The sequence below is a fragment of the Myxocyprinus asiaticus genome, chromosome 4 (assembly GCF_019703515.2).
Source record: "Myxocyprinus asiaticus isolate MX2 ecotype Aquarium Trade chromosome 4, UBuf_Myxa_2, whole genome shotgun sequence".
NCBI lineage: Eukaryota > Metazoa > Chordata > Actinopteri > Cypriniformes > Catostomidae > Myxocyprinus > Myxocyprinus asiaticus.
The window spans coordinates 19,295,123-19,307,422 of NC_059347.1; the positions used below are offsets into that span (position 1 = coordinate 19,295,123).

The window sequence follows — 12,300 nt, forward strand, 5'->3', positions numbered from 1 at the left end:
TATGCATTGCGATTTAGCTTCTTTTTTTTTTTTAGCGCATGAATGCATTTGGTCTGAACGGCCCCTTACACCGTTTGATGGAAATTCCAGCAGTAACAATAAATGTAGTAAATACGGTATGTTGGGGGAAGCTACGGTTACCATGGAACATAAGGGCACTGATCACACTATGTCCATTGAAAAAACAATGTAAAGACATACTGAAATCATACCTACTAAAACATCACTTGAAACAAAAAGCCATGTAAAACAGTGCACCTTAAAATGACTTTATCCACTTTTCACAGACAATATATATATATATATATATATATATTCACAATTTTAATGCTACAGATGGATTAAACTTTACATCTTTATGGGAATCTGTTACTATTAGTATTTAGTTCATATTACTTATCAGCAGAACTAGATGAACTGATCCCAGCCATGGAAATCCAGTGTCATGTCAAATGCATTTGCTTCTATCTGCTGGGAATCAGCAAATTCATATTCAGGGTGCTGAAACATACTTTCCACTTGCTTCTAAATTATGCAGAACAGTTGTTTGTCACACCGATCTATATCGTGTTGTGTGACAGCAGTTAGTACTATTACCTTTCAAAGGCCTCAGTATGTTAATAATTTTCCATGGTGTTGTTTTCCTTGAAATCTGCACAACCACCTTTGTAAAATAACAATTATTGGAACAAATATGCTCCAGCAAACAGGTGAGTTTCCATTCCCTCTGAATGACATCAGGTTTTACGATCACCTCTGTGTAATTTGACTGCAAAAATATGAAATAAATCAACATGAAATAATTTTGCTAGTGTCCTAAATTACTACCCCCTAGCCCAAACCTCTGAAGATCTCCTAAAATGAGCAGCCAGAGAGTCCTGTTGGGGATTTCTGAAGCACTTTGTGGAGGTCACATCAGAATGAGCAGTCTCTAGCCTGAGTCCTCAAAGGTTTTGGACTTGTGATTTAAGTCTGTTTCATCCTTTTTATCAGAGTGAAAAGAAACCCGTTGTTCATCCATCCGTTTGGATTGCACTCTCTGAATTAGGCTAAAGAAGTCTTCATCTGGGTCTGGTGCTGGAGGCAAAGAGCATCTCTGAGCATTGATTCTGGAGGACTGGGGAGGAAGAGATGTAATATGGTAAAAGGTTCATGCAGTCAGGTCCCTTTAAATTGATAATGATCCAAAATAATAAAGAGAATGACAAAGAAACCCTGCTTTCATGATGAGTTAATGGGCATTTGAGCAGGGGCGGATCTACTGTGGTGGCATGGGGTGGCAAATGCCACCCTAAGAAAAAGCATTGCCACCCATCTGCCACCCCAGCATAAGTATCCAAATGTATTAAATACAAATTTAAGTATATTATCGTTGATTTTGACATTGTGTAGGGGTTTATTCATGTCAAACTGCCTAAACTCTCACCGAGCAGCAACCAGTCACAGCATCGACCAATTGCCTACCTACAATTGCAGTGCATGTACAGTGTTTGGGCTCTTGTGGGTTGATGAGCTTATTTGCTCAACAACAAAGACCACATGGACAAATACGTCTAAAATGAAAAATTCTCAGTTGTTTCCAAGTATTCACTGACTGATTATTAGATACATCGTTGTCAGATGTGGGTTGAGACGGGTAAGAAGTGTCCTCACCACTTTTTAAAATAGCTTTCATCAGGTATGTGTATTATCCAGATGAAACATCTCCAATTCTTGAGTAGGAGTTTCTATTTCATCTGTGTGTGTTTTGACTGGCGATCCGGCGCTGGAATGTTTTATTTTGAATGTTATGATAATTGTTTGTTGCGGCTGTTATCAGTGTCGTTTAGTGTCAGCAGTTTTGTGATCTTTTCTGTGTCCCCCACTGTGATGGCTTTCTTGGCCGTATTGTTTGTGTGTATGTAGTGTGTGTGTTGTCTTTTTCTCTTTCTCTCTCTTAATCACTCTCAGGTATGGGGTAAACAGGTGAGCTGATTGTTGATGGGGCGCACCGGTGTGCAGTGTGTTTCCTTCCATATATAAACTGAGTGTTTCATGGCTGGGTTGTGTGATGGGAGACCGTTGTTTGTGAACTGTGTCATCTCGTTCAAGAGCACTTAGGTGCATTCCGGGTTCCCGCTGCTGGTGCGGAGAGTTTGTGGTTGTTGCTGTCTGAATTTCAGAGTTTGATGTTTTTCATATACAGAACTGTCAATAAATATGTCTGTGTTTCTCGTCTCCCCGCATCTTTTATTGCATTATATTTTTAAAGTGTAACACCCATTCACTGACGTACAGATGCAATCTTGTTTTATTAAAATAAAAAGTTATATTTGGGTGAATTAGAATCCAAAACCTCTAAAAACTAAAGGCTAAAGGTTACCACTAGATCAACCAGTCATGTTCTTAATCAAAGTGCTGATCTATGTACTCATCTACTGATTAACAAAATCCCAAGACTGATAGTGGCAGATGTAGAAATGAAATTACCATATTATGTGAAATATTTATTTGGGTGCTTGAATCGGACATTAAGAATGACTGTTGATCAAAACAGGTCATTTAAAAGAATCTTTTAATGTGCATAGCATAATAATTAATTAATTAATTAATTAGTTTTGCAGCACTGCCCCCCACAGTACAATTTTCTGTACAGTTTATTTTTATTTAGACCTAACTTTGTCTTAATATTCACTTTCAAATGGATTATTCCAGCTGTTACAAAGGTGATAGGCCTACAGGACTTTATTAGCAGAATAACATGGGATATGCATGCATTTTATATCCATGTGTACACTTAACAAAGGTGGTGACATTTAGTCCAGATTGCCGGTTCTATATGTGAAGCATAGGAACATTTATAATTTGTTGATGTGTTTAATAGACAATGTCTTGGTGCTTTGGAGATATATTGTTACTTATTTTTTATTATACAAAAATATATATATTTTTTAATGTTGGCAAATTAGTATCAAGATGTTTGCTCTGTGGTTGCTCTGAAAATGCAGTTCTATCACAAATTCATGGACATTTATAATTTGATAGTGACTTCAGTTAATGAACTAGTACTTGTTGCAATGTAGCTTGGTACCTCAATCCATAAGAACTCCGCATGGGTGCTTGCTTTAGTGCTGCCACCCTTCATAGTCTGTATGCCATACAATAAAAAATGTCTAGATCCGCCCCTGCATTTGAGACTGCTGAATTTAGGCTAAGCGTTGTTTAAAGGGATAGATAACCCAAAAATAATAATTCTCCATTTACTTTTATTTTCTGGAAAAAAAGATGCAATGAAAGTGAATGGTGACTGAGGCTAACATTTTGCCTTACATCTCCATGGAGGAAAGAAAGTCATACAAGTTTAATGTTGACAGAACTTCCAGTTTTAGATGAACTTTCCCTTAAAGTGTTAATCCCTCATTTATGATTTTATATTTTATTGGGTTACCTGATATTTTATTAGCATGTTGAAGAACTCATCACTAGGTTCCTGTGGACTACATGCTTCACACAACTGTCCCAAATTGTTCTGTGCTATTCTGATGCCCAGGCGATCCCCTATACTGGCTCTCTGGTCATCCAGTCTGCGGCTCTGGGAACTGGCTATCAGGTCAAAAAACTCCTCAGTCTGGGTAAGGGAGATGAGGGAGGAAGCTCCAGACAGTAAAGTGGACTCAGGCATGGAGGACAGTGACCCGGGTGAGGCCTCTTGGGCCTGGGCATTGGGTTGTTGAGGGTGTTTGCAGCACCGGTTCTCCATGCCGCTGCATGTGGGGTCTCTGAGCACAGTGAAAGGGCAGACCTCATTAGAGGTGACTGGGCCTCACCTTTAAAAAAAGAATACAGAGCAAATTTAATACATTCTTTTGTCAATTCATGAATTTGCTTGTCATGATGCCTCGTTTGTGACAAAAGCACATGGTAGCCAATCTCACACAAGTGACAACCTTGAAAATCACAGATCAGATGAAAATTAGCTGAAAAGCATGGGGAAAGTGTTAGTAACCATTTCAGTTAGATTGTTAATAATCAAGTCATATGCGAAAACTGTGTTTTCTCATTCCCAAAATTAAATAAATATATTCTGTCCTCATTAAGGTTATTATAAACGTATTATATTCTGATAATGCATAAATGTTTGGTTGTATTGTTAATGCACGCTGGCTTCTGTGAACCTGAAAAGTTTACTTGCCAACATGTGAACTGTGATAATAACTTATTTAGAGCTGGCATGATGCGTAAGTTGTAGTCCTGCAAACAATTTGAATTAAAAACAGCATTTACAACCATTTGCTCCCTTTAAAAATAACAATAATAAATAAAAACATATATATATATATATATATATATATATATATATATATATATATATATAAAACTGAATACAAGAAGCTTTTAAAACATAATTATAATATTGTAACATCACAGAAAACCTTTCATATAGTTTCATCATAAATGCATCATTTAAACATGACATATTTCAGACATGACAAAGTTTTGAAATGACTTACAGTTTAATCCTTTAAAAAAAAAAAAAGAATCCAAAAACAAATAAAGTTCACAAAGGCGCTCTCTGGGACCTCATCTGAAACCAGCCATACAGCAACTGCCACATCCTCTGGCACTAAATTATTTTCTTTGCAGAAATGATAAACAGACCTTTCTCTCCCAAGATTGAAACGTGTGATAATGAACAGGTGGTGTCCAGCTTGCAAATCTTCTCTAGCATAAAAACAAAATAAATTCAAGGAAAAATGGCTTATATTCCATCAACAATGTGAATGACTTCCCTATCTTCCACACCCAGCTTTCATGTGTGCTGGGCTGTCTGTTTTAGACAGAGAGAAAGGGAGAGAGTGTGTGTGTGTGTGTGTGTGTTGGGGGGTGGGGGGTGTTTTGGGTTGCCATAGGAACTGGAAACCGGCTTCCAAATCTCACTCCCGTTGTTCACTCACACAAAGACATAAACACACCAACAAAAACACACAAACATACACACACTGTCTGGCACATATACACACACTGGGTTGCATTCCTGCATTGTTGAGTCCCATTCATTGCCTCCTGGGGGATCAGTTGCCTCTCTCTTTCCACAGTCAGGAAAACTGGAGCACAGTTATACTAGCATACAGTTGCCAATATTGTTGTTATACCTGACGTTTTCATGTCTTTCTTGTAAGCGATGCTGAGACACTGTTAACAGAGCATAAGGAGGAGGGGGTTGCTTGGAAGCAACCATAAGGAGGAGGCAATAACCAATAAGACTGGAATGAACCAAAGGAACATACTGTTGGCCTTTTGGGCCCTTTGGCTGAAATGAATGGATGAATGCCACTCCATTTAGAATTCCCCGGAGGGAATGTTCCATGTGCCAACCAGCAGGCAGCTGCTAGTGCAGTACTCCAGATCTTTAGTTCTTACCACAATACATGTGCAGTACACATCAGTACAGCAGCAGGAGTATTAAAGTTATACAGTGACATTCAGAAATCATCTAATATGTTGGTTTCAAATACCTAGTTCAATGTTTTTGTGTGTGTGAATTTATCATCCAAACTAAAATTCATCATATATACTTTTTATATACAGTAATTCATTTTTTCTTTTTAATATATTTATATATTTTTATTTACTACATGATATATTGACATATATAATATCATCATATATTTACTATAGTTGTTGGATACACTGTGAAGACAATGAAAGCACAGACTGGCAAACATTCAGGCAAAAAATGTATTTATTTTTAGTACATTTCAGTTCGGGGCAAGTTGTTAAATTTTTTAAAGCAAGTTGTACAATAACTTTTTGAGGCTAAAACTTTAAGGTTTGTGTTTATAAAGAAATTGATTTTCAAAAGTAATCCTACAACGAGAAATATACACTGGAGTAAAAAGTGTGAAAACTAGCCCCGGTCTCCCCTATATTGACATTAATTACATCAGCAAGAAGTTAAGGTTTTAAGTTCAAAACTTAGAAATAACCTCAAAATTAGAAAGACATTTCTAGAGGTTGAGATGGACAGCAGCACTGTGGATATATTAATGGTTTGCATGAATGATTCAGGTGGACCAGCAAGGGGTGTGTTGTTGTAATGAGCTTGGATGGTATTAGTCTCGCATAGCCAGATCTTTGACTAAAACGGGATAGGTTTTGTCTATAGAATTGGCCAAGAATTTCCCACTTAGACAGGAAGAAATGTCTACCTGACATGTAAAGCAATCAATCACAGTGTCAGGTGTATTTTGTTGATTCATGTCTTTTATTTTGAAATTCTAGTTCCTGGTTCATGTCATGTGTTCCTGTTTCCCTTGTCATGTGATTTCTGTTTTCCCTCCATGTTCTTGTGTCATGTTTTCATTGGGTTATTGTTTAATTAGCTTGTTATCAGTTCTGTTTGTTCATTGGTTTATGTTCTCCCATGTCTTGTATTTAAACCCTCATGTTTTCATTGTGTAGTTGTCTAGTATTGAATGTGATGGTATGTGTTAGTCAAGCCGTAGTCAAGCCGTAGTCAAGCCGTAGTCAAGCCGTAGTCAAGCCGTAGTCAAGCCGTAGTCAAGCCGTAGTCAAGTCTAGTCCATGTTCATGTTTTGTAGTTAGGGTTACTGGTTCACGTTTGTAAATAAACTGCACTTGGGTTCTTCATCTCATCATCGTCTTCATCATTGCCATCATTGTCAGCAGCCAACAACGTTACAGAATACTTGACCCAACCATGAACCCAGCAGTTTTACTTCTGCACCTACGTCAGGGGAATCGCCCCCTGGAGGACTATGTTGAGGACTTCTGCGGTCTAGCCAGCCAGGTGGACTTTAATGAGGTTGCCCTCAAAGACTGTTTTAGATTTGGTCTGAATGAGTCCATTTCTTTTTTGATGCCTGGCGGTCGCAGTTCCCTCAGCCTGGCTCAATATATCGACCTCGCCCTATGGTTCATCGGTTCCCCGTTCACTGTGGGGGAGGCGGATGCCGAGCCAGAGTTCCACGTCACGGCCGCCGCCGAGCCAGAGTTCCATGTCACAGCAACGCCTCAGCCTGCTCCATGCCACATCACAGCAACGCCTCAGCCTGCTCCATGCCACGTCACCGCAACGCCTCAGCCTGCTCCATGCCATGTCACAGCAACACCTGAGCAGTGGGACCTGGAGATGGTTCCCACCCTTATACCCACCCTTAGTTCTCCTGAGCAGGCAAGGGGAACTTTCGGCCCTCCGATCCCGCCTGGACCCTCCAAGCCCTGGACTTCGCCTTGGCCTGTCGGTCCCTCGACATTACCTCATCTCGGCGTTCCCTCGGCTCCACTACGGTCCTTCAGCCTGTCGGCTGTGCCGGGGTCCCTCGTCCCTCCGGCTCCTCCTTGGTCTGTCGGTCACCTGGCTCCGCTTTGGCTCTCCGATCCTCTGGCTGCGCCTCGTCCCTCCGATCTGTCAGCTTCACCGGGGACCTCCTTCCCTACGGCTTCATCTTGGTCCTCATTCCCACCGGCTCCACCTCAGTCTTCCGATCCCTCAGCTCCGCCTTGCTCCTCCGAGCCTCCAGCACCGCCTTGGTCCTCCCTGCCATTGGCTCCACCCTGGCCCTTCGAGTCTTTGGCTACTCTCCGGGCACCATGTTCCATGGCTCCGCCCCTCGAGCCTCTCATGGCTCCACCCCCCACGGACTTTGCCTTGGTCCCATGCCCCTCGCCCTTTCTTGCCATGCCACGCCCCACACCTCAAGACACCCCCCCCCCAGCTCCCTACAGAACTTTGAATTTATGTCGTGTTTTACGTGTTTTGTTTATGTGTTGGGGTGTCAGGAGCCACCCCTTAGTGGGATGGATATGTCAGGTGTATTTTGTTGATTCATGTCTTATTTTGAAATTCTAGTTCCTGGTTCATGTCATGTGTTCCTGTTTCCCTTGTCATGTGATTTCTGTTTTCCCTCCATGTTCTTGTGTCATGTTTTCATTGGGTTATTGTTTAATTAGCTTGTTATCAGTTCTGTTTGTTCATTGGTTTATGTTCTCCCATGTCTTGTATTTAAGCCCTCATGTTTTCATTGTCTAGTGGTCAAGTATTGAATGTGATGAGTGTAGAAGTTTATGTCAGGCCACGTTTATTGTCAAGTCAAGTTTTTGTCAAGTTAAGTTTTTAGTCAAGCCATGTTCATGTTTATATTTAGTTAGGGTTTTTGGATTTCACGTTCTGTAATTAAAACTGCACTTGGGTTCTCATCATCTTCGTCTACATCATCATTGCCAGCAGCCAGCACACGTTACACACAGTTGGTTTTGACTGCATACAATTTAGGAACGAGGTTACTTAAAGCTAGACTAAGATTTGTTTTGTTAGAAATGAACAAAATGTAATGAATGAGAAAGTACACCAACAACCTGTCTTCCAAACCATGTTTTTGCCTTACCCTGATTCACTACGGTACGTCTACAAAAGAGATTTTTATATAGAGCTGTCGGGATGGATTTGGCACAAAATCACAGGCATACGTCATTCGTCCTTGCATGTTAACGTCATGTCCGTAAGTTCAGAAAGAAGGTCCGGCCCTGGCACAACTCATGCGAGTGTTGGAGAAGCAGGAAGCGAGTGCAACAGCTGTTCAGCAGTGGCATGAAATCACTCTCCTCATGGATTTTTAACTGTTTGGTGAAGTTGTTTACATGCTATAATGCTTGCGTATGTTCTCTGGTAGCCTAAGGTTGTTATGCTCTAATGATTCAAATGTGTACTGATCGTGATGTGTTTATAAGTTTCTTTTTTTTTTTTTTTGCAGTGAAGTTTCTGTTTACTAATATTCATGACTTCTGAGCATTTTATAAAATTGCTGAAGTTTCAAGATTCCCAAAGTGTGTGTCTCTAACTATGTGTGTGCCACTGTTTTCTTAAACTTTTTTTTACCTCAGTCAAAGAAATGCACAAGTTGAAAGATTATTATTGTTATTTATTTATTTATCTTTTGCCTGATGAAGACCTGATGGTCTAAACAATGCAAGCAAGTGTAAGCCAATAAAGTATTTTTGGAGAAATAAGTGTTCAGACCTTGCCATTTTTTTCCATTAAGCAGATCCCCATGAATGCATGCTCATCTCAAGTTGTTTAGAATGTACCGATTTCATAGAACAGTAATGTACTGTATATTAATTTGTTTAGCTTGTAACCAACTCTCTGTTGTTACTTTACTTCCAAATAAATGATTAAACATTCTTTAATTGTAATATTGCATATTTCTGTGAATTATTTTCATGTTCAATAAAGCATATACTCATTATTTATATACAGTGTTATTGTCTGCAGTGCATAGACCTACTATTGTAGTATTATGTTCACTCACATTCCCCACTGAGGCTGTTGACTGTAACATAAAATGTCGTCAACTGAAGTCATATCAGCCATTTCACGAGTTTCACCTCTTAAATTGATATGTGTAGTACAATGCAAACACTAATGTGTATTGTGTAGTGGATAAAACACTTTAATAATCATATTAAAATATAATTAAGAATGTTGTTTATCTTCCTCAAAGTAAATATCAGTTATAAATGTTAAAGCGAATAACATAATATCAACATGAAAATAGCTCGTCATGACTCCGCTCTGCAGGTAATCTCTGAGTGATCGCTCAAACCATCAGATCCATCCGACAGAAGAGCAGTGCCGAATCACAACTGTTGTGAAGTGTTCCTCCGCAAGTGTAACGTTTGCTAGCAGTAACAGGCAGACGAAGATGATGACGTAGTGAGAACCCAAATGCAGTTTATTTACAAAGTGCTATCCAAAAACCATAAATCCAACGTGAAAACAAAACAGACATAAACAACTAGACTTGACTTGACTTAACATGAAAGAACAATGACATGATGTTACAAGGACATGGGCAAACACATGACAATGATAACCAATCACAAGACCAAACTAATAACAAGATAATCAAACAAAGATCCAATGAAAACAAGACACATGAACAGGGGAAAAACAGACAGGCTCACATGAGGGAACAGGAAATCACATGACATGAACACATGACTATAAAACAGGAACTAACCTAAAAAATAAAAGACATGAACACAAAACATAAACAAAAACACATTTAAACATGACATATGCCCCCCACAAGGGGCAGCTCCCAATGCCAAAACACAAACAAACAATAGGCTCGGAGGACCAAGGCAGCGCCAGAGGTTCGAGGACCAAGGCGGAGCTGGGGGATTGGAAGACTGAGGCGGAGCCGGTGGGGCTGAGGACTAAGGTGGAGCCATAGGGATGGAGGTCCCCAGTGGAGCCGAAGGATCGGAGAGCCAAGGCACAGCCGGAGGATCGGAGAGCCAAGGTGGAGCCAGGTGACCGACAGACCAAGGAGGAGCTGAAGGGACGAGGAACCCCGGTGAAGCCGATAAGCTAGAGGACCACGGTGGAGCTGAGGGAACGTAGAGCTGAGGTGATGTCGAGGGATCCAAAGGGCCAAGGTGGAGCCCAGGGCTCGGAAGGTCTAGGCAGAGTCAGAGGGTTGAAAGTTCCCCTTGTCTGAGATGTCACAGGGGGCGATGGTCGAGCCGGTGACTTGGGGGGGGAACCGGCTGATTAGGAGAACTCAGGGTGGACACAATAGAGGGAACCAACTCCAGCTCTAATAGCGCAGTGAGAGCTGGCTCTGAGATGGACGAGGCTTGCAATGCTGGCTCTGGATCAGACGAGCCTTGCAACGCTGGTTTGTTAGCTGTGGCAGGCGTGGGTGTTGGCCGTGGCAGGTGTGGGTGTTGGCTCGTGGACCGTGGCAGATGTGAGTGTTGGCTCGTAGACCAGAGGCAAGCCTGTGACATGGAATGGAGCAGACTGAAGCTTGGCTGTGACATGGCATGGAGCAGATTCAGGCGTGGCTGTGACATAGCATGGAGCAGACTCAGGCGTGGCTGTGACATGGCATGGAGTAGACTCAGGATCCGGGGCAGAAGGTGGTGCAAGCTCTGCGACCATGACATGGCACTCTGGCTCGGCGACCATGACGTGGGACCCTGGCTCTGCAACCATGATGGTGGACGGCTCTGACATGGCAGTCAATGTAGGAGTGCATAGTTCCTCATCAGCCACTCCTACAGTGAAAGATGAACCACTCAGTTGTGGAGCTAAATCCATGTATTGAGCCAGATTGAGGGTAATCCGACCATCAAGCATCATGGAGGAGACCGGCTCATTTAGCCCAGAATGGAAATAGTCCTTGAGGGCAATATCTTTAAAGTCCACAATGTAGCAAAGTCCACAAAACTCCTCGACATAATCATCCAGGGACGATTACCCTGACGTAGGCGCAGGAGCTGAACTGCTGGGTTCATAGTAGGTCAAGTATTCTGTAATGTTTGCTAGCAGTAACAGGCAGACGAAGACGATGATGTAGTGAGAGCCCAAGTGCAATTTATTTACAAAGTGCTATCCAAAAACCATAAATCCAGTGTGAAAACAAAACAGACATAAACGAATTGACTTGACCTGATTTGACTTGACTTGACTTGACATGACATGACATGACATGACATGACATGACATGACATGACATGACATGACATGACATGAAAGAACAATGACACGACGTTACACCAAACAATACCTGACAAAAGACAATGGAAAACATGAGGGCTTAAATACAAGGACATGGGCAAACACATGACAATGACAACCAATCACAAGACCAAATTAATAACAAGATAATAAAACAATGAACCAATGAAAACAAGACACATGAACAGGGGAAACACATAACAGGATCATGTGAGGGAACAGGAAATCACATGACATGAACACATGACTATAAAACAGGAACTAAACTAAAAAAATAAAAGACATGAACAAAAAACATGAACAAAAACACATTTAAACATGACACCAAGGAACATGCAGTTTTATGCTTCAACCGCTATAAGGCCAAAAGTTACATAGTATAGCTTTAAAAAAAAAAAAACATTAATGGCGCAACAGTCTTGTGAGTGGTTGCACATAAACGCACATAAAAATAATGGAAAATGTGTAGAGAGTCTACACACAGGACACAAAACCACAGCACAGACTATTTCACAGACATAAAGAAAACAAAGCTAAATGTAAAGTTCTGCTTGTGGATATCCACTTTACTTGCTACAACGGGCCTCAAACAAAACTCTGAATATCTTCTAAAGATTTGATGTCACTAACCTGGAAAACTTTGGAAAATCCAGTGATTGTTTCATCCTTAAAAGTACTCGTTGTATCAACCCAGAACATTGTGAACACAACTCAGTTTCCAGGCAGAATGATAAAATGTTCTGCGTGCTTTTACTCACCGAAGGTCCATC

At 40.9% G+C, this 12,300-nt stretch overlaps 1 protein-coding gene across 2 annotated transcripts; it reads right to left on the reverse strand.

Moving 5' to 3' along the window:
- Positions 1-264: 264 nt before the first annotated feature.
- LOC127439795 (G-protein-signaling modulator 1-like) lies at positions 265-4,779 on the reverse strand. Of its 2 annotated transcripts, none has more exons than XM_051696006.1 (3): positions 4,639-4,779; positions 3,428-3,806; positions 265-1,117 (listed from the first exon to the last, which is right to left on the reverse strand). In XM_051696006.1, the coding sequence occupies exons 2-3, from the start codon at positions 3,737-3,739 to the stop codon at positions 932-934; spliced, it is 498 nt and encodes a 165-aa protein (XP_051551966.1). In that variant the 5' UTR covers positions 3,740-3,806; positions 4,639-4,779; the 3' UTR covers positions 265-931. The 2 variants fall into 2 exon arrangements, with proteins under 2 accessions (XP_051551966.1, XP_051551965.1); XM_051696005.1 differs by having other exon boundaries at positions 4,491-4,779.
- Positions 4,780-12,300: the final 7,521 nt, after the last annotated feature.